The sequence below is a fragment of the Engystomops pustulosus genome, chromosome 2, assembly GCF_040894005.1.
Source record: "Engystomops pustulosus chromosome 2, aEngPut4.maternal, whole genome shotgun sequence".
Classification (NCBI taxonomy): domain Eukaryota; kingdom Metazoa; phylum Chordata; class Amphibia; order Anura; family Leptodactylidae; genus Engystomops; species Engystomops pustulosus.
In genome coordinates, this window is record NC_092412.1 from 186287671 (window position 1) to 186309722 (window position 22052).

The 22052-nt window shown below is 39.6% G+C and overlaps 1 protein-coding gene across 2 annotated transcripts in view; it reads right to left on the reverse strand.

The window, feature by feature from the left end:
* KCND3 (potassium voltage-gated channel subfamily D member 3) overlaps nt 1-22052 on the reverse strand; it is a 286509-nt gene that overhangs the window by 13079 nt on the left and 251378 nt on the right. The window contains exons 5-8 of one of the 2 annotated variants that reach the window (XM_072137601.1): nt 21946-22047; nt 10521-10613; nt 3606-3662; nt 392-639 (exon numbers count right to left, since the gene is read on the reverse strand). In XM_072137601.1, the coding sequence (XP_071993702.1) occupies nt 392-639; nt 3606-3662; nt 10521-10613; nt 21946-22047 (500 nt within the window). The remainder of the gene's footprint in view (nt 1-391; nt 640-3605; nt 3663-10520; nt 10614-21945; nt 22048-22052) is intronic. The other variant, XM_072137602.1, reaches the window with a different exon arrangement.

Consider the following 22052-nt stretch of genomic DNA (forward strand, 5'->3'; position numbering starts at 1 on the left):
AGCGGTAAAATGAGATTTGTCATGATTCCCAATAAACAAAAGCCTTGCTTCATCTTTCCTGATTATTTTTTCAGCTATGTATTGCTGAAGAATTTTTTAAAGGGGTAGTACACTTTTAGCAAATAAAGGCCACTCCTTGTATGAGGCTGCTAAAATGAAACAATTTTCTGTATACTTTTTGTATCAATTGCTGTATTCAATAAGATTCACTGGCCTGATCATTGGTTGGACACATTCAACCACATGATCAGGGCAGAGATTTGGTAAACATTGAAGATTCTGATTAATTAACTGAAAGCAGAGATCTTGAAAATCATGATCTATTTATAAGTTTTGGTAGCTTTTTATTATATAAAATAACTAAAATCTGTATTTTTTCTCGCACACCAACCTTGTAGTTAGAGAAGGTTGATCTCCACATTGGATGTGGATGGTGCTAAGCTCTTGCATGCTACGTAGTCTTGTAGCTGGAACATTAGAGTTAGGCAGATGAGTGGTCTTCTTGTTCCGACGAGAACAGCAAGAAGTACTTAGTCCATGGTTACTGGACAATGATGGGCTGCGACTGGATGGATAGTTCTGCATGGAGCTCTCGCGACAGTTCTGTTCAAACATCTGTTCGTCCATGAACTCATGGTTCTGTGAAGGAACAAAATATCAATATCAAAATGATTATGGCATTTATACAGTACAAATTCAATAGCCTACTGATATCCTATAGGAATGTATTGACAAACTTCCACACAAGCACAAATCACTTCTTAGTTCCTGCTTATTAGAGCAATATTCTATTAAGGGTCCACCACACAGCAACCCCATCCCCATAAGCTATTTTAAACTGCAGAAATCAGACAAGCTCTAATCCTCATCACTGCTTATTAAGTACAATACCATCCCATATGCTTGATATTGAGTCAGCTATGTGACCCATGGATATGACATTATAGACCTGGGAATCGTATAGGAAAGATGCATAAGTTGTTGCACTGCTGCTACTTCCTACACCTACCTTTGAGGGTGCCAGATGTAGGACCTTCAAGAATGTAATCTTGATGACCTGACCTAAGGAAAGCGTGGTTTATATATGTAACCAATACCTTTAAATGACATCTACCACCAGGATGCTGGTGTGTGCCCCCTGGCAGGATCTGCTCTTTTGCTTCCTATGCCCTGGTTTTACCAAAAAAGGCTTTAAAAATTATGGAAATGAGCCTGAAAGGCTCCATAGGTGCTTATGGAGCCTAAATTTTAAAGCCTTTTTTCTTAAGAAACAAGGACATAGAAAGCTAAAAGTTTAATTAAAGGATCCCTACTAGAGATGAGCAAGCACTAAAATGCTCGAGTGCTCGTTACTCAAATCAAACTTTTTCCGAAGCTCGAGTGCTCGTATCGCATAACGAACCCCATTTCGTTATGCGGTAACACATGTTACCGTGCATCTTCACACATATTGTTCTTCACATACTATTGTGAAGAACACCATTCGGCACTAATGTCTTCTGATAAGTTAGCAGATGTACGGAAACATCTGCATTGTGTTCTTCAATGTGTTCTTCACTGTGTTCTTCACTTAAATGAGCCTGTGTTCACTGTTTTCATTGTATTCTTCACTGTGTTTCCTTAAGTAAATGCTCGATCTCGAGCAGGCGAAATACTCGTCTGAGCAACGAGCCGTTTTGGGTACGCTAATACTCGAATAAGCATCAAGCTCGGACGAGTATGCTCGCTCATCTCTAATCCCTACCATGAGAAATCAGAAGTAGATCTGATGGTAGATTCCTCCTGCCTACCTCTGCCTTAATAATCCTGGAAGCTAACTGAACTTGTTAAATAACTTTATTTAATAACATGTAAATTAACTGCAGAGGCTATTACATGCCCTAGTAGCCTATGCAGTTAATTTACATATTAGTAAAAAATAAAGTTTGGTTTGGTTAACTATTTTGGTTAGGTTCCATGATTATTACATTACAGATTAGGGCACAGACAGGCAGGAGGAGTCTACCATCAGATCTACTTCTGATGGTAGATTCCTCACGGTAGGTTTCCTTTAAATTAGGGACTGCCTGTACTATGTTATGATCGCAAAATATCTGGACGAAGTTGGACAAAAATTTATTCACAGCTCTTAAATGAGTTCTTGGGATAGTGTTATGTTGCATAAGATACATGTGGAGGATGTAGTGGACTTCGATTTTATGGCAAGAAGAAACCTTTGCAATAACCTTTGTCTTGGCTTCCCGGTTTACTGTGCTGATATTATTTCTCATTTACACAGAAATAACTGTTTTCCCGCAGTACTTTACTTCCATTATGTCTGCTGAATGCTTTTGTTGCAATCTCTTGCCTACTGTGCAGTATTACTGTATAGTGTTTACTATAAATATAGTTTTTACTATTCTATTTGCACTTCTCATGAATGCACGACACTGACCCTCATTCACCATAGAAAACTCTTTCTCTGCAATAGACATTACAACTTGGGTGTGAATTACACAGAAACCGACTTTAAACCAAGAATGGGCATTTTCACTGGTTTCTTTGTTTAGGTAAAGTCATAGATTCCCATCTATTATGACCTGGGGTGTTTTATGCTACACTCATTACAACAGATAATCTGAGTGAGCTCAATTGTTTTTCCATTATAGTCATTACAGACCTGGTATTATACAATTATTACAGCGGGACATTGTGGTTGAGGTGGATTACAAAATAGTGGATATAAGTATATCTATAAAAGTATGGCTACCATTAGGGGAGAATGGCTGGTACTACCATCAGGGATTTGGCACAAAGACAAAAGAAAGGTGCTCTGCGGCACCTACTAAACCCCTCCTCCCTCTACAGCCCTAAAATGTAGTGTTCAACCTTGGCCCTTGTTGAGCTCTTGCCCACCTGCTGCCTTTGCTGCTCCTCAACAAAGCCCTTACTGGTTGTCTTTATCCATGTGCATTCTCTTTTTTTCAAGCTCCTCCCAATTGAAAGCCATTTTGTGATTGCTTATGTTGCCCCTCCCAATAGAGCTTATGTCCATCTACAGTCCCTGCAGCCCCACAAAGCCCTCTCTAGGTTATTTCTCCCCTGGCCCACCTTAAATCTCTTCCACTTATCTCTCCCTACATTCTTGTATTCCCATAGAGCACTGGTGCCGATTAATTTGAGCACAGACCCATCCCGATTCCATTTTATTCAGTTTACAGACAAATTCCAGGTTATTTTGCTGATTCCCCTATGCTACGTACCTCCAATGCCTAACTACTTAAAGAGCCCTTCTACCCAATAACTTCCTTTGCAACTGCCAGGTGGTATCTCACTCATACCATCTAACACTTCTGTACCCCTCAACCCTTTATCTTTCAATGGAGCCCTGACACTTTTTGCCTCTCTATCCCACACACAAACCTTCAACGGAACCCTTTTGCCTAGTGTCTCCACAGTGCCCTCTTGCCAGATGTATGTATTGGGCTTAAAATACCTGATGGCAGCCAAAAATTATGCCCAATATCCAATTCATTGGCAATTAGTTTTTTTCCAATGGACTTAAATAACCTGCGAATTTGCCCATCCTCAATTAAAAACATGAATTAATAAAGTAAATGTAATACCTTGAAAGTGGAAGTTCGTACAGATAATAGGGGATCATCCACAAGATAGGACAATCCCTACAGGACAACATGCCAACAGAAGATAAGAACACAAATTGATTGTACATTCCAGCATTCCATTTCTCAGCTCCAACATTCCATAATGCACATGCCGGGTTTTAAAGAACAAGGAGCTGCTTCAATGTCTCAAGATTTTTGACTTTTAAAGGTTACATACAGTAGCAAGGAACCTTTACTATGCCAATCGCAGTACATATATATTTATATATATTTCAATAGAACTAATAGTATCCTCTATATCTTAAGAGCAACAGATGTGTCCATTTCCCAATTTGGTGCTGATTAAATGTCTATGATTGGTAAGAATTATAAAGTTATAACCTATTGAAGATATCTACTGGGACAATAAAGATGCTCCTTTGTGCTCTAAAGCAATAATTTTCTATTCTCAATATTTTGCATTCACAAACAAACATTTTAATGATTGGCTTAGGAATTGACTCACTTCTGGTTATGGGTTTTCTTCCCAGAAAAAAGATTTGCCATGGAGAATATTAACTACAAGGATCATAGGGGTATTGAGTAAGAACACTAAAGGAGCCCATTAATGTGGACTAAAGCACCAGTGTTTGCTCCCATGTTCCCAGACTGTAACCCAATAAGGGGACCCAGATATCCTTCAGAAGGCATCACAGTTTGGATACAATTAGGGTCTATTTCACAGGGGCTGATGAAGAGTAGGCTAAGGAACACCAGACACAGGGGTTATCAAGGGAATGTACTTCCTTTTAAAGATAGAATCACTCCAAAAATGGTTACATGGCAGCCCATAAAAAAGTTTCAGTGCTAGAAAGCAGTGAAGCACAAAAATATGTTCTGTATCTTTTCATCTCTAGTACAAGCACATTTGAATGCAGGTTACCCTATTTTCATGACCAATGTATGTCTCATGGTTAAGCGATAAGTTGTTTTTAGGGTGCAAGCCTTAACCTGTCATCAGTCATTGTTCTGGTTATAGTATATACATTGCCGAAGAGTTTTCCATAGTGAAACTTTTTTAAAAAAAAAAAAGATCAAAGTTTACCTTTCTGTATGCAGGGCCTTAGTCCCATGAGAATAGCCAGTGAGGAGTGAGGCAGACATGTATGACGTCCTGAGGTGGGTATCGACAGGGGGAGGAGATATGGGGAACATAGGAATTTTTTTAAAATTTGAAATCGATGCATGTTGTCACCAGTGGTCCCACAACCCATATCACGGGTCCCGGCTCCTGCTCCATCCTCTTCGGCTGTGCGTGCGAGTTCTCGAATTCAATGGCGCATGCACGGTGCCTTCAGGAGATATTAAGGGCCAGCGCACCACTAATTGGCGCTGGGCATTTTTAGGTATCTATTTAACCCTGCCTCTTCTTGCAAACCCTGCCGGATCTTTGTGCCTAGAACCCTAGAGAAAGCTGTGTCTATGCCTTGTGCTGTTTCTGAGAATTTCCATTGTGACCCCGGTTCCGTTTCTGACTTCGCTCCTTTGCCGCCTGCCCTGACCTGTTGCTATGTCTCCGACTCTAATCCTGTGCTGCCCGTTCTGACCTTCTGCTTGTCCCCGACTACGAGATTGCCTGCCATTCCTGTACCTCGACCTTGGCTGCCACTGTGGCAAGTCCAACCCACTTTGCGGCGGGCTCTGGTGAAAACCAGGTGCCACTTAGACTCCGGTCCCAGGTAATGGCTTGTGTCATCATCCGCAGTGGTTTAGAGGATCCACAACCTCTGAGCCTGAGACATGTCAGAGCGACTTCCCAAGGGTGGGGAGGAAACCACTGCTTGCTGACCACTGCCATGAGACTAGGGAAACAGCTCTGCATACAGAAAGGTAAATTTTGATTTAGCTTATCTAACAGTTTCACTATAAAAACTATTTGGCTATATGTACACTATTCTCTATGGAGGAGCCAGAAAAAGAGTTCCTGAAGACAATATTTTGTCCGAAAGGAGTTTAGAAATAATAATCCTACGTTAATTTCCCTTCACGCTCGTGTTAAGCCTGCACACTGCCTGTCATTGCTGGGCTGTTTGTATACAGAGGATTGCTGTCCTGCTGTCCTGACAACTGCTGCGCTACTGCTACTTCCAGAAACTTCTGCTGTCGCAGGTGGGCGGCTTTGGTCAGAAGGGCATCGCTGGCCTCTGTATACAGACAAGCCAGCTGTGATGGGTTATTTTTAGAACCCACCCAGCTATATATAAAAAATATTGTATTCCTTGACATCCCCTTTAAGTCTAAGGGTAGAAGGAGTTATGCGGAAGTTGTGTATGGGAAGCGACTGCCGCTAGAAGCCTTGAGTAACAATTTTTTCCCCACTTTTGGATTTGTTTCAGAATCAACATTGCAATTAACTGTAGAAATGTAATTATGTGGACAAACCAATAGATGAAATATGAATATAGAATTATATCTTTCATTATTAGTTTTCTCCATTAACTGCTTTTATAAACTGCCTGACGTGCATATCTTATAATTTCATCCGTTATAGACTTTCCTGCTAAGCATTGCCAGTTTTTAACTGTCTTAATAGAAATTTTGTTTCTTCTCAGTAGGCAAATCTCAAACCAGCAGTGAGCCAATTTGTAGCAAATATCACATAGCCAATTTAGTAGCATTCTGGCAAGAAACTAGTTTAATGAGAAAGCAAAAACAAAGTAGAAAACAAAAAATTAATTTTCCATACACAGGCAAACTCATTCCCATTTTGTCAATTAAAAGCAAACATTGAAAAAGAACATTTTAACAACATGGAGCATTTATACAGCATTTTCAGCCAATGCCATATATTAGGGTGGATATCACAAATAAAAGTGAAAGACTTTGCTCCGTTAAATTCCTCACGGATAGTAATGAACATAGATGATGTAAATGTTCAGGATGAGCACATCATACTTTAAAGTAGAGAGAGCAGACTTGAGCACTAAGCTTCGGTAGATGTAGTCATACTTTTTTACTGACATAGTCCACTGACTAGGACTATGATTTATTGGTACCTCCTTCTGGGGACCCATATTATTTCAATACAGGAAATTTAACAATCAACCAGACACTAATAACATGTGATTGGCTGCAAAGTAAGTTAAGCTGAGCATCCAGGGCCCATAATAGTTTAGCATCCTGGTAGTAAAGACAATACAAGTTATATGGTACATGCAAGCTGGAAAAAGGGTTTCTACTACTTTAGGCTACATGCACATGAACATATCTTTTCACCGTGTGCTAGACAACATTGCAATGGAAGGCAAACAACCTTATTTATTTCAAAGGGCTCATAACATGATCATTGTTTGCACAGCCCCTTGTTTAAGTTGACTGCCCAAACCACAAATTTTGGAGCAGATCCTATATCTGTTCATGTTTCCAGTGCTTTTCTACTGCTCTATTGTATTTCAGCCCTTTGTGTCATTGCATGTATAATCCGCCTATTTGCCAATGACACACCGGCTGCAAACAACAGACCATGGGTCCATTGTTTGCAGCGCTATATTGGTCTCCGGTCTATTCAGTACTTTATTAATAGGTACTGCTCATGCATTTGATATTTCCGATTTGATAAATTGTTTCTGAAAAACAACTTTTACAAAGTATTTTTTAACTGATTTTAACTTTTGGCAATAACCTGGACTGTGTTTATATAGTTTTACAGTAATGCTCCAATATATAAATATACGGTAATTAAAGGAAGTATATCCCCAGGATGAAGGATTGTAAACCAAACATACTGGTATGTTGCTTGCTATTCTTTTAGCTTCTTATGCCATTGTTTTTACAAGAAAAGGCTTAGTAAAGTATGTAAGTGCGCTTGGTTTACAATCCTTAATCCTGGTGGTAGATGTCCTCTATTTACATGGTACACAGTGACAAAAAAGTTGCAGTTTTGTTGCTCCTGTGTATTCATACATGTTGTTTAAAGCAGTTTTTATTCCAAGTGCACTTATCAGAGTCCCTCAACCCTAATACCTGAATAGTCAGCCCACACCTGGCTGGCGCTTACTAATTTCATATAAGGTTTTCTAGGCTTGTGGAATACATATAGGCAGCAACTGACTTAAAGTTACAAATGTGAAGTTGACTGCAGATTTAAGTACTTTTTTAACAATTGTTTTTATGTATTCTTTCAACTTGTGAGATTTTATATATTTCACCGGGAGAAAATGTGCTCATTATATCAAAACTGTACTCCAGTAGGAGCTTTACTGAAAAAGAAAATCCCTGCTTTTTAATCCATATATTTCCACTGTTAGAGCAAATGTAAGAGGACCCTCTGCTGACAGAAAGAAATGATATATGTCAATTTGCCAGCAATAAATCGGCTTGCCTTGTGTAATCTGAAGTATGAAAAGATGTAGAGAACATCTAGCATAAACCAATCTTGATTTAAAGGAAACCTACCACCACAAATCTACCTATAAAGGTAGATTGGGTGGTAGGTGAATCAATGGGACGTGAGGATAGCCCTTTTAAGGGCTAATCCTCACGTCCCCGCACTGTTTTATAAACTTTTATTACTTATATATGTTAATTTACTTATGCGGCTACCGGGGCGTGGAGTAGCCGCATCTGAGGTTACACGAGGCGGCTACTCCACGCCCCGGTAGCCACATTACCCCTCCTACTCACCATGTTCGGCGCGCAGCTGCTCGTAGCTGCGCGCCCTCGTCCGCCGATCCTGCCGTCTGCGCATGCGCAGAACAGCAGGCCCGCGCCTGCGCGGTCACTGCTCTGAAGCCGGGGCTGCGCAGGCGCGGGCCTGCTGTTCTGCGCATGCGCAGACGGCAGGATCGGCGGACGAGGGCGCGCAGCTACGAGCAGCTGCGCGCCGAACATGGTGAGTAGGAGGGGTAATGTGGCTACCGGGGCGTGGAGTAGCCGCCTCGTGTAACCTCAGATGCGGCTACTCCACGCCCCGGTAGCCGCATAAGTAAATTAACATATATAAGTAATAAAAGTTTATAAAACAGTGCGGGGACGTGAGGATTAGCCCTTAAAAGGGCTATCCTCACGTCCCATTGATTCACCTACCACCCGATCTACCTTTATAGGTAGATTTGTGGTGGTAGGTGCCCTTTAATGAAACAACAAAAACAAAAATTGTTTCCTGTTCCAGACGATTTTATGTTCATTTGATTTCTTTCATAAAGACATGGTGTAGCCTTGTGTTCACGAGCCAGAGAACCATTGTTCTCAAATGTATTTTTAATAAAAAGAAAAAATTCCAGTGAGACCAGCTATAAAACCCTAATTGACTTATAGTTGTACATCGTTTATTGGTGTTCTATGTATAATATGCTCATTATATGTTATGCTGTTGGCCAATGTACTCTTGATTTTAAGAATTTTAATTTGGATATTGGATGGTTGACCTAACTGGGTGGATAAAGGCACTGCCGAGTGCTATGTCCTCTTTATTGTTCACCCAAGCAGACACACTTGTGAGTAAGCTACAGGACCAGGTGCCAACTCAACCATATGTGAGCATTACTTTTCATAAGGTAATGGTATAAATTTATTAAATAACTAATACTATGCCTTTTCGGTCATCTGCAATGCTCTTTTAGAGGTTTCCATTGGCCCTGAACCAATGAAGTCATGAACGTCATTTTTAGGTCTGCCATTATACCTGCCCAATCTACTCTCAGCTATGTCACCGTCTTAATCCTTTGAACCCCTCCTTTATTCTCCTGCCCCTCATACACTGTACTAGTTACCAAGCAACCAAATATTAACAAAGTTTTATTTTAAGATGCCATCTTAAACTGCTGTTCTCTCTTTTCATTTCTTATCACCCAATGCCTCCCCAAATGTTATCTCCAAGACTCCACAAATTCACTGGGGGTCTACAGTTATGTCTTCTAATATACAATAAGTAAAAAATACCGCCCCCTGAGGAAGCAGACCATGCAACACATTTTAGGATGCAGTGGAGGTGGTCTACCCTAAGGTTTCTGTGAAACTTTCTGTTTTTAGGCCTTGGTGGCTGTCCATAGTTTTATATTGTTAGAATTAAATTTTTTTAAATTTATCTCTCTATACTTGCCACCTTATTTGGATTATTATAGTACACAATATATTATTTCAGGTAAAAAATACAGCGCTTCAGTGCTCCGTGTAGCTGATTTATTTGCATATCATTAACCCTTCTCTCATTAGCGTCTGTGCAGGAAAATTCATTCTCTGAGTAAAATATAAACTATGACCTGTAACTTGAAAATCTGAACATTCTGACACATTTAAGTTTGTCACCACATACCCCTTGCCTTGCAGAGGGAAAATCTTTAACATACAGTACATGCATGCCTAAAATCTAGTCATTGTGATGAGATACAACACTTTGTGATTGGAGTTGGATGAATCTTTTTTTCAATTTAATTTACTGTCTTTTTAGACCTGAACTTTACATATCATCTTGGACAAGCTATTTCTGAAAATTGCACCTTTAGACTGAATAGTGCTTGTTTATGTTCCAAAACTGTGAATCCTACATTCTTATCATTCCTAGTAATGGAATTTTAAATGGACATGAGAAGGCCGGCTCATTAAACTGCTCTCGGTAATACAGCCATTTATCAGGAGTATTTTAGTCTGGATTCTCCAGACATAATTGTATTGATTACTTTGCAGCCAAACAAATGTATTCTGGTTGTGTTTAACAAGTCAAACAGATGCAGCGGTGCACAATTTACCAATAATGTGTGCACCGAGTTAGAATACTCCAATAAATTTGCCAAGGATGAAACTAGCATAAAAAGTAACATTAGTACAAAGCGTCTAATTCAGCAATAACTAACTGCATACCATAACAATCAAACTTTTCAAGATGAACAATTCACATCTGTAACAAAAGGTGGTCTAGATAATGAGCGGTGTACTTACAGTTGTCTTTTCCAGGCAGTGCAGCAGGTGGTGGTGTTGACTTTCTATCAGGGAAGCAGATTTTCCAATGTGCGGCTCTTCCTCAGTGGAGCCCTAAACAGAGACAGAGCTTAGCATGAATGTATTTAATAAAACCCACTGTGGAATAAGGGATCAGAACTGTGACTTGTAAAGTGGATTGTCCAGCTGCCGGTTACTTTTCAGCCACATATAGCTAATAATCCTTTCTCCTAATCCTGCCAAACTGCTTCTTTCCACTGCTCATCAACACAGTACAAGTCTTTGTGTTATAAAACAATGCAGGGAAAAGTATATCCATCCATCCATGTACTGGTTTATCATGTAATTTGCTTTTGTCATTATTGTAACAATTGTTTTAAAGGTTGGATTATTTGGATTTTCCATTGGCCATAGGGATATTTCAGCTTGCATTATTGATTCCTAGGCAGGATTTTACTCCCGTATTTAAGTGTGACTAATGAGCTCTTTAGGTGTTTTTTGCAAATTAAAAATCTTGATAGATATGGCACACGAGGTGTCAATGTCTGCAGTGGGTCTCATAACTAGTTCCTAAGATTTCCTAAGCCACAAGTAGATTTGTGCCTATATTAGCAAGTTTTTGAAAAGTTGCATTTCCTAAATCTGTCTACCACATCTGGATTCACAAGGTAAATCTCAAGGTAAAAATCATAAAAAGGAGGAAAAATCTGCCTAATATCAATTCATTTATGAGATTCTGAAAGTAAAAAACTGACGCAGCTGCAATGATGCATCCTCCTCATTGTCTCTGTCATTGTCTCTGTCATACAACCAATCACAGGCCAGCTTTATTTTTTAACACTATGTTTACAGAATTTTTTCTTCAAAACAGACAAAATGTAAGAAAAATAACTTGTATATATTGTTATATAATCAAAACTATAGTTATCATCAATAGCAGAAGTAGATAATACTTCCTAATTAAAGAGCACCATAAAAAATGAAATTTACACTGATTTATTGCAACTGCTAGATTTGCTTTTTGGCACTTTCATAAATCTGATCCAATTACTTCAATTGTTGTGAAACTTATATAGAATGGGGTAGAAAGCAAATGGTGCCCCTGTGTTATCTGCCTCCAAATATTTTTAATATGTGTTCTGGAAAATAGGATGAAATAACAAAAGAATGATTATTCACCTGTTTGTTCTGCAAGAATTCAGTGCTGCTTTATCATTGGTTTTCAGAGTCTCTCCTATTGTGTATATGGAAAGTAATGGAAGCAGCGAATCAGTAGCCTCAGCGATCAGGCTCCGTATAAATAGCACTATAGTAATGTTATAGGACACATGATGGCAATAATTCATGCCATATACACTACAGCAGAGGCAAGGGACCAACAAACCAGCAAAAGCAATTTTAACAGTATCAGCCTATTGTGAGGCTCTGTGTGTGCAAGATATGTTTAGAATATGAACAGTGACATGGAATATTAATTAATATGCAAAATATGTATATAGCTAACAAAAGCATGTTTAAAATAAATTTTGAAAAAAATGTAAATCAATAGTACAGATAATAATAAATAAACTTTGTAATAAAACTTATTTAAGAAATCAGAGATAAAGGAGCCCAATAAATCTTTTAGCTGCCTGAGGTGAATGGAGCTCAGAAGACTTTCAGATACACTGCTCACTACAGGAGAAAGAGCAGAACACTGGCAGAGAGAAGCTGTTTTTTTTTAAAGAAGTTTATTACAAAGTTTACTATTATCACCTATATTATTCATTTTTAAAATCTTTAAAGACATACCATCAGATGCAGACAGTGTAACGGTGAGGTTCTCTTTAAATAGATTTCAGTTGTAAAGCCCATATATTATTTCCTGGAAACCAGTTAAAAAGGACATTTACAATCAATATTGCAAGGGAAACACTGGCTATATGCTGCCCTCACTGTTGCTTATTGGCTAAGAGGGGCTTACTGATGGGCAGCAGCTCACCATGATCATACAGATAACAAATCCACATGTATGGAATAGATATTTTCTCTAAATCTGGGTACAAGTGGATATAGACGAACACAAGGTAGATAGAAGTAAGTGTATCACACATATGCAAGCTTGTTATTCATCTCAATCCGAAACTGAATGGAATCTTCTGCAGCTATAACAGCTTCATAGTAATAATAAAAATCAAGCTTTATTTATAAAGCACCATCATATTCGGCAGTACTGTACAGATCTATTGATTTGAGGCGTCAGGAATAGAGATGAGCAAGCACTAAAATGCTTGAGTGCTCTTTATTCAAGTCAAACATTTTCCGATGCTCAAGTGCTTGTTTCGAATAATGAACCCCATTGAAGTCAATGGGAGACTCGAACATTTTTCAAGGGGACCAAGGCTCTGCACAGGGAAGCTTGGCCAAACACCTGGAAACCTCAGAAAATTATGGAAACTCCACGGAAATGGACCGGAAACAGCAGGGTCAGCATGCATGGATGCCTCTGAGGCTGCCTAATCTCACCATTATGCCAAAATTATGGGCAACAGCATGGCCATGACACTAATGTGAACAAAAAAATTTATTAGATTACACCACACGTGACGTACAGTACGCTTCACCGGCAAAGAGAATGTGGATTTCTGGAGACTAGCTTGCTAAACAGTAGCAGGCAGACTAAGCTAGATGAAATTGCATTTGCACCACTGACAGCACACAAAAGGATTTTGTGCTGTGACTTTCACTTTTGAAAAAAAAAAATCGTCAGACTGTGCCTAATTCAATCAAACCCCCAATAAATTGTCCCACTTACCAGTTTGAAATGGATATGTATCACTAAGAGCCAAAAATAATGTTCGCAAGTCTCCCTGCAAATTCGTCACAATATGGTAGTAGCTGCACTACTAGTCCCAGCAAGCCCAGCCACAAGCAAATTAAAAAAAATAACGCTATTGTAGCCTTAACAAGGGCTGTTGGGTTCTTGTAGAATCACTCCTGCCTAACACTATTCTAATAGAACACCCTAACGCTATCCCTGACCAGCAGCAGCTCTATCCCTAACGGCATCCAGGCAGAGAATGATCCGAGCAGCGCGAGCAGGGGCTAGTCTATTCCAGGGTCACCTGATCAGGCCAGCCAATCACTGTTATCGACGTGTAAGGGTACCACGTCATGCTGGGTGGAGTGCAGAGTCTCCTGGCTTGTGATTGGCTCTGTTTCTGGCCGCCAAAAATCAAAACGGCGGGAGATGCCATTTTCTCGAGCTGGCGAAATACTCGTCCGAGCTTGATTAGTGTACTCGCAACTGCTCGGTGCTCGGACGAGTATGTTGCGAGTACACTAATCAAGCTCGGACGAGTATGTTCGCTCATCTCTAGTCAGGAACTGATGTAGGTTAAGAGTAGACTCATCTTAGCTGTTCCAGTGAATCACTTTGAAGGAGTTGGGAAAGGGAGTATGAAAGGGCTGTGTATAATGTCACCAATATCTTTAATTTGACCCATAAACCTACAATATTTGTCTATGGAACTTGATCGGCTGGTTGCTTGATTTCATATACTTTATTGCAATTGATGTACCAAAGTCATCAAAAAGGAGGAGTATTCACAAAATTCTGTCAGTATATGGCTATTGGAAATAAAATAATGATATCTGTAATGGCATCACTAGCAACTTGACTTTTTAACTTACACCAAAAAGCTAAGAGCACTACAATATGTATCTTTCCCAGTGGATGTTACTTTTTAATGCTCAGATTCCAAGGAACAGTAAAAGTTATATTTCTTATTCCGCCTTTACTGCTCTGTTAGTATTCTGACCATTTTACTATAATACCTCTGCAAGCTACTGCAGATGTTGTATTATATTGTACTTATTAGAAATGGATGATAAAGCAGTAGAATCCCAATGTAAAGATTAGTTTGATGTCTGTAATATATTATAAGACGATGCAGTTCACAGCTGGCTATTGAGAATGTGCAGAACAATTGCAGAAACCAAGAGATCCCTAAAAAAAACACTTTTTTTGAAACAAAATATTTCCTAGTGTTTGGGAGGAAAAAATGACTCTCTGGAGTGATGAAGGGTTGCTTGGGGGTTAATGCAGTGCCGTTTCTGGACATCTATAGCAGTGATGGCGAACCTTTTAGAGATCGAGTGCCCAAAATGAGACCCAAAAAGACTAGCTTTTCCCAAAGTGCCAACACGGCAATTTAGTCAGTAACAAACTTATTGCTAGCAGAATCTGATCCGACCCTGTCCACACATTTTCACTCCTCAGACAGGAACAATCAGCACAGGATGGGTCACAGGGTACTACTTGGACTGCCTGAGTCTGCAGGAAGATGCCATGTCTGGCAAACTCTGTGCCTGGGAGACAGCCCGAGTGCCCACATAGAGGCCTCCGAGTGCCATCTGTGGCACCAGTGCCATAGGTTCGCCACCACTGTCCTATAGCAATAAAAAAGCAAACTTGGCCTCTATTAAACTGACTTATGAGGTCTATTATAGAGTTTATTACATGGTAGTTACTAGATTTTAAATTAAATCTTAGATTGTTTAAGCAAAACAGAAAGAAAGAAATTCTGCAGTCTGCGGTGATAGGATCTGGTCCCATATGTAAAGATAGGTAAAATAATGAGGCTTGTGCTATTCTTAATGACTCCTATTGCATATCTGCCACAAATCCTGAATTAAACACCAGCATCACGTCTATAATCCTTACACACAAGGGAATATGGCATGCCTTCTCATCGTTCTCCTCTGCCAAGCAATGTGTCATGCCAGTTTCCTCCCCCATTGGCAAGCAGTTAGTTTCCCTATTTATTCTTTCTCATTATGTCCAGTTACTTTCAATATGATGTTGGTTTTACAGTTTAAATTCAACTGTGATAAAGGGACAACTTTGTCCAAATGTGTCAGTATGTAGCCACTCTTTGGATGTGTAAACTCAGGGATCTAGCCGGCGGGGGGCCGGCAGGGCATGTACCCCAGGTGCAGAATGCTAAACACATTCAGTCTTTAGTGCAAGGGCTGCAGATTCTCCAGGTGCTTGATGCCATGAGAGTGCCAGGAAGCCACTCAGTTGTGGCTACAGGACTATGCAAATGTCCAAGGTGTTGGATGCTCACAGGATGCCAGCACACCACTTTGTCTTGGCCAGTGTAATTGGTTGGAGTGCTTAGACAACAAATTATTTCTTTGATGCAGGTGAAGGAAGGGCGAGATATCACTTTAGATAAACTAGACTATTGAGAAGCAGTCCGCGGGCTACATACAACATAGGTTCTGTAGGTTTGTTCTTAAAATGAGTTTATATGTAAGTCAGAACTGTATATTTTATAATTGTAACTCCAACCAAATATTTTTTTGTCTCTTTGACAATTGGATTTTAAAAATATTTGGTTGCCATCAGAACCAGGATTAATAATAAAGCTTATTATGTTTATTGTAGCCTGGGACTACAGTACAGTAAATTACCAACATCCAGAGGTACGTTTGTAACTAGGAGTTGTCTGTAAGTCGGGTGTTCTTAAGCAGGGGACCGCCTGTATTGGGTAAGTATAAAGATATCTAAAAAGAATTGCATCATCATCTGCTGCTATTATATAGCAAGATGTCAATAAAGAGTTAATCAAAGGTTAACAAGTGTTCCCATTATACAGAACCAGGAATGCCTGATCTTGTCTATCCACTTTCTTGGTCAGCTATAGGAAAATGTTGCTTGCCTTCATGTTTTTGATGAGGCGATATTAGTGTCTACTCAGGTGTAACTACCAGGGAATGGGGCCTTCAAATCTATCTGTATCCCTAGGAGATAGAGTTGGATTCTGTGACTAGTGCTGCTCTGTCTCTTTAGTAATACATGTGTGCCGGCTCCAAAACTCAAGAATTACTGTTTTCCTTCCAGGACCTTCAAAGGTTTTATAGGTCCTGGAAGGTAGATAGTATTCCATGTGTTTTAGCTGCTGGCATATTACTAAGGGTGCTCTGGATGTGGTAGACACAGGAGGGGTGTGAGGTAAGTATGGACAGTATGTGGTCTCTGGGGAGGATTTATCATAGTTTTTTTGTCTATGTTTGGTGTTGTTCTGGTGCAGTTGTGGCACAAATGCTGTTTTGCAACTTTCCAATGAAAGTCAAATGAACATAGGACAGTGCAGAGTCACTTTAACCCCCTAACACCTTTTTTCATTTTTTACGTTTCCATTTTTTATCCCCTGCCATTAAAAATCTATAACTTTTTTTCCCATGTAAAGAAAGAGCTGTATGAGGGCTTGTTTTCTACTTAAAATAATTGAACTTCAGGGTGATGGTTTTTAATATTCCTTGTCGTGTACTGGGAAGCGGGGAAAAAAATACAAAGCAGTGAAAATGGTGAAAACCGCATTTGCACCATTTTCTTGTGGGCTTGGATTTTACATCTTTCACGGTGCACCCCAAATGACATGTCTACTTTATTCTTTTAGTCAGTGCAATCACGGGGATACCAAATTTGTATAGGTTTTATAATGTTTTCATACATTTACAAAAATTAAAACCTCATGTAAACCTCTTCTGGCGCTAATAACTTTTTTATACTTCAGTGTACAGAGCTGTGTGTTGTGTCATTTTTGATGATTTTTTCAATGCTACCATTTTAAGCCTTTTGATCACTATTTTAATAGAATCTGGAGGGGGTGGCAATGTGTATGGGGGGGGGGGCTGCCAGCCCCCTGTAGTATATAGCCAGCTCCTAGTAGTATATAGCCAGCCCCCAGTAGTATATAACCAGCCCCCAGTAGTATATAGCCAGCCTCCTGTAGTATATCGCCAGCCAGCCCCCAGTAGTATATAGCTTGCCATCCCCCAGTAGTATATATCCAGCCCCAGTAGACCATCTTGTATACAGGTTTTCCTGTCCTAAATAACAATATAAAGTATCTTTCAGCCTGAATGAAGTCACTTTATAATACTGTAATAATGAAAAATTACATTTGGAAACAACCATTTAATACATTATGATTAATAATTCAAAACACTAAGAATTAGACAATGAAGTTTCATACAAAGATTATTTTAGCTTAATACTAAGTACTGATAACATAGTTGTGATCAAACTAGCTCCTCACTGGAGTGTAATCATAATTGTCTGTGGATCTGCATTTTATGGGATAGAACCTATTTTCTAATTTATTTTCTATTTTATGTATTATTTATATAGTCATTTTTTGTTTCTTGTAGTGAACTAATATGCAATGGGGGTTATTTATCTTTATTTTTCTACCTCTTTTTCTGTCTTTTTTGAGACTTTTTTTGGCGAATTGCAGTTTTTGCAACTTTTTGGGGACAGACAAAATATAGACAAAAATAAGTCAAAACAAACAGAGATAACATAAATGACCCCCAATGTGTTATATAGATCATACTGAATAAATAGGTGTTATAGGTATTCTCCAATTTATGACTTTGACAACTTTCTGCCTTTTTAAGCGGTGGGTCCGATGGTCTTTCGCACCCTTCATCACTGAGACCTCCACTGATCAGCAAGTTAGGGCCTATCCACAGGATAGGACCTAACTTTTGTTCGCCATCTTGGATCTGATCGTCTATCCCCTGAACATCAGACCCGAGGCTGTCTGGTCTCTGAAGATTCATTACAATGAGCCAGTGGCTCATTTTAATGAATACTGTGCAAATATGCCATGGTATGAATATGGTATGATATGGTATGAATTATTAGATTGTCTAGGGTTAATGTACTCTGGATGGTCTAAAAAATAGTAAAAAAAAAGTTTCAAAAATAATAAAAAAAGTAAAAAAAACTAAAACTTCAAATCAACACCCTTTCCCTACAACTGATATAAAACATAATAAACAGGAAAACTAACAGACACAATAGGTATGGGCGTGTCCCAAAATGCCCAAAATATAAAAGTGGTTATTGCCGGCGGAGAACCGCATAATGGAAAATAGCGCCCAAATGTCCAAAACGCAACTTTTACACCATTTTACATCACATAAAAAATGGAATAAAAAGTGACCAAAGTGACAATGTGAGCAAACTGTCTGATGGCAGAAAAGACCTTATTTGTCATATCTAAAGATTAACTTTTATTCATTTTAGTTAAAAAGAAAAATTTGTATTTTAATGTATTAACACTCAAATTAAATCTGAAGTTTATATCAAGTCACACCCTTAGATGATAAAACCAGACTGCAACTCCTCCCACTTATTAGTAATAACCACTTCTGATTTCATTTATCCTCCAAAAACGCCTACTCTTTCTTAAATCTCGGTTGCATCCTTTTTGTCTTCCAAGATCAAATTACAAGTACCCAAAGAAGTCTTTGGTGAGGAGATGGGCTAGAATGGAGGGGGTACTGAGGCACAAGCAGACGGAGGCTGATGCAGCATATAGTAAGTTTATATATTAAAAAAAAAGTTTAATTTACATAATTACTGCTTAGAAATGTCTTTTGTTTTGTTCTATTAAAACAGATACCAAAATGTATGAACAGATTTTTTTACCATTTTTATATTTTCTTATGCAGGGGCTGTTACTGGGGTATCATTTATTGTCAGTTGTGGGTACAGTGACAATGCTTTCAATAGGGGTGTTATCTTTACTGTAATCCTTTCAGTCTTGTCTGTAACTGCAGTGTAAAAAATCCTTCAAGAGTCAAACTATTATTAAAAATAGTGGTTACTGTGAAAATTGCAGGATATAATGGGGAAATAGACAAAATACTTAAAAAATGTGGTTGAAAAATAGGTTGTTTTCTGGTTACATTTTTCCTTTAATGTATTTGATACTGAGAAAGAGAGAGAGACAGGGAGCAGAGTCTCCAAATGCAGTCTATTGGAGACAGCATAGCAGCAAGTCTCCTTCTCCAGCTCACGGACCCTACAGAATTATAGATAGTGCCGGTAGGGCAAGGGAAACGAGTGGTAGATCCCCATTAGACGCTTTTGGGGGGGCTCCACAATCCGGGGACCCATGTCTATCCAAACCGCTCATCCAATTTAAGATTGGATGTCAGCTGCCACAATATTAGAGGAGTGGCAGGTAGGTCTATCTAGGCTACAGAGCAGGAGAAGCGGCTGAGGCTCTGATCTCTCTACTCTTCCAAGTGCTGTGAGGAGAGGCGTCAAGGTACAGGCACATGTAGGAGTAAGTACAGAGCTGATCATGTGTAAGATGTATGTATTTATGTGTAAACTGTAAGTGCATGATGTGTGTCTGTGTATTCTTTTTGTGTGCATTACTATATGTATATGTGTATGTGCCATATGCAGTAGTATGAGTATGTACATGAATGATGTGTGTATGTTTGTACGTGTAAACTGTAAGTGTATGATGTGTTTCTGTGTGTTGGTATATGTGTATGTACATGAATGATGCATGTATGTGTGTACGTGTAAACTGTAAGTGCATGATGTGTGTGTGTTTATTGTATGCATATACATATAGGTATGTGGTAGTATATGTATAAGTGTATAATGTGTGTGATATATATGTCAATGTATGTTTAAACTGTAGGTGTATAATGTGTATCTCCAAAAACTCCTAGGTACTTAAAACAGGGTGGCAGAATTGACCTTCATATTAGAGACCCAAACAGTACCTTTCAGATCCTGTTGTTATAATGGGGTCTGTCCGGGCTCTGTTGTGGTGTCTTTTGTTTTGATGGAAAGTATTGTGGCAATGCATGTATGTTATATGTACATTTGTAAATTATTTACTGGGGGAAATATATCAAGACCAGAGTTTATGTCGCTCTTGATACCCCTTACCCCTCTCAGCCTGAACCTATTATATGATAAGGCCCAGGCCTTGTCATAAATCAGCTTCACAGTCTCAGTCAGTGGCGTACCGACAGCCGTAGCAGCCGTAGCAGTTGCTACGGGGCCCGGACGGTACAGGGGCCCGGGATGGACGGCGGACTCAAAATTCATCAATGCCGTTCTCCCGTGTCCACCGCTCCGACATCCGACAGGTGTGCCGGGGCTTAACAACAGCACAGCAGTAACAGTGGCTGCTGTGCTGACCAGGCCTGCCCGCACACCTTGTCTGCGGCATAACTTTTCCTGCCCGCTGGACTCCAGACACCTGTTTTGCTAGCCTGCCCGATCAATGTCATGACCAGCCCAGCAGCCGCCCGCCCGATTGATGCCACAGGCCGCTCACCCCCCAATTGACGCCACTGCCAGCCCAATCGGTGCCTTTGCCAGCCGCCCGCTGCCTCAGACTTCTGTCCTGCCTGTCTCCACGGCCAGCTTCCCGCCGAACTCCAAAGGTAATGGTCCTGCCACCATGGACACCTGTACTCCCCGCCCGACACCATGGACACCTGTAATGCTGGCACGACGTCAAGCCCCCACCCGCCACCACAGATACCCTACTCATGGCTCACCAAAGCTGGTAAGTCCCTCTATATGTATTTGCTGTATGAGTGTATATACTGTGTATGTATGTGCTGTATGAGTGTATATACTGTGTATGTATGTGCTGTATGAGTGTATATACTGTGTATGTATGTGCTGTATGAGTGTACATGGTGTGTGTAAGTGCTGTATAGGTGTATATGGTGTATGTGTAAGTGCTGTATTAGTGTATATGGTGTATGTGCTGTATTAGTGTATATGGTGTATGTGTATGTGCTGTATTAGTGTATGTGGTGTATGTGTATATGCTGTATTTACTGTACATATGTGTGTATATCTTTTGTGTGTATATATGATGTATATACTGTGTGTGTATATGGTGTGTGTTTATGTGCTGTATGAGTATATATGGTGTTTGCATATATGCTGTATATACTGTATGTATGTGTGTATATGTTTTGTGTATATATGCTGTATAAACTGTATGTATGAGTGTACGTGCTGTAATTCTTTATGTACTGAATGTGTATATGTTGTATACATATGCAGTATGCCTGTATATACTGTGTGTGTCTATGTGCTGTATGAGTGTATATGATGTGTGCGTGTGTGCTGTATAAGTGTATATGGTGTATGTGTGCTGTATAACTGTGAATGGTGTGTGTATGTGCTGTATGTGTGTATATGGTGTTTGTATATGTCGGAAGGGGGGCCCCATGCAAAAGTCTGCTATGGGGCCCAGCCTCTCCTAGTTACGTCCCTGGTCTCAGTACAATTGCCTGGAATAGCAGACTGTAGCGCACTTACACGTTACATAAAAATGGGAAAAGTAGTAAATCTGGTCCCTACTCTCGCCAATCTTTGTTTTTGAAAGTGGGATGGCCATTTATGCAACATTTTTTGTGCAATTAATTGTTTGTAAAACAAAACACTTTAACCACCCCTAGGGAAAACTGTTAACAAATGCAAATCACATGTTATTAGAACTTTCCAAAACAATAAATCGTTTTTAAAACTCCACTATAATAATCCATTCGAATGTTATTTAACTGGGTCACACAGATAGTCCCCACATACCGCCATTTCCAGTGCTTCGTTCAGCAGACCGTTTCTTTTACTGTGTAGATAGGCAGATGACGTTCCTGTCTTGGCCACTTTTATCCTGGCAAGTCTAGCTTTCTGTG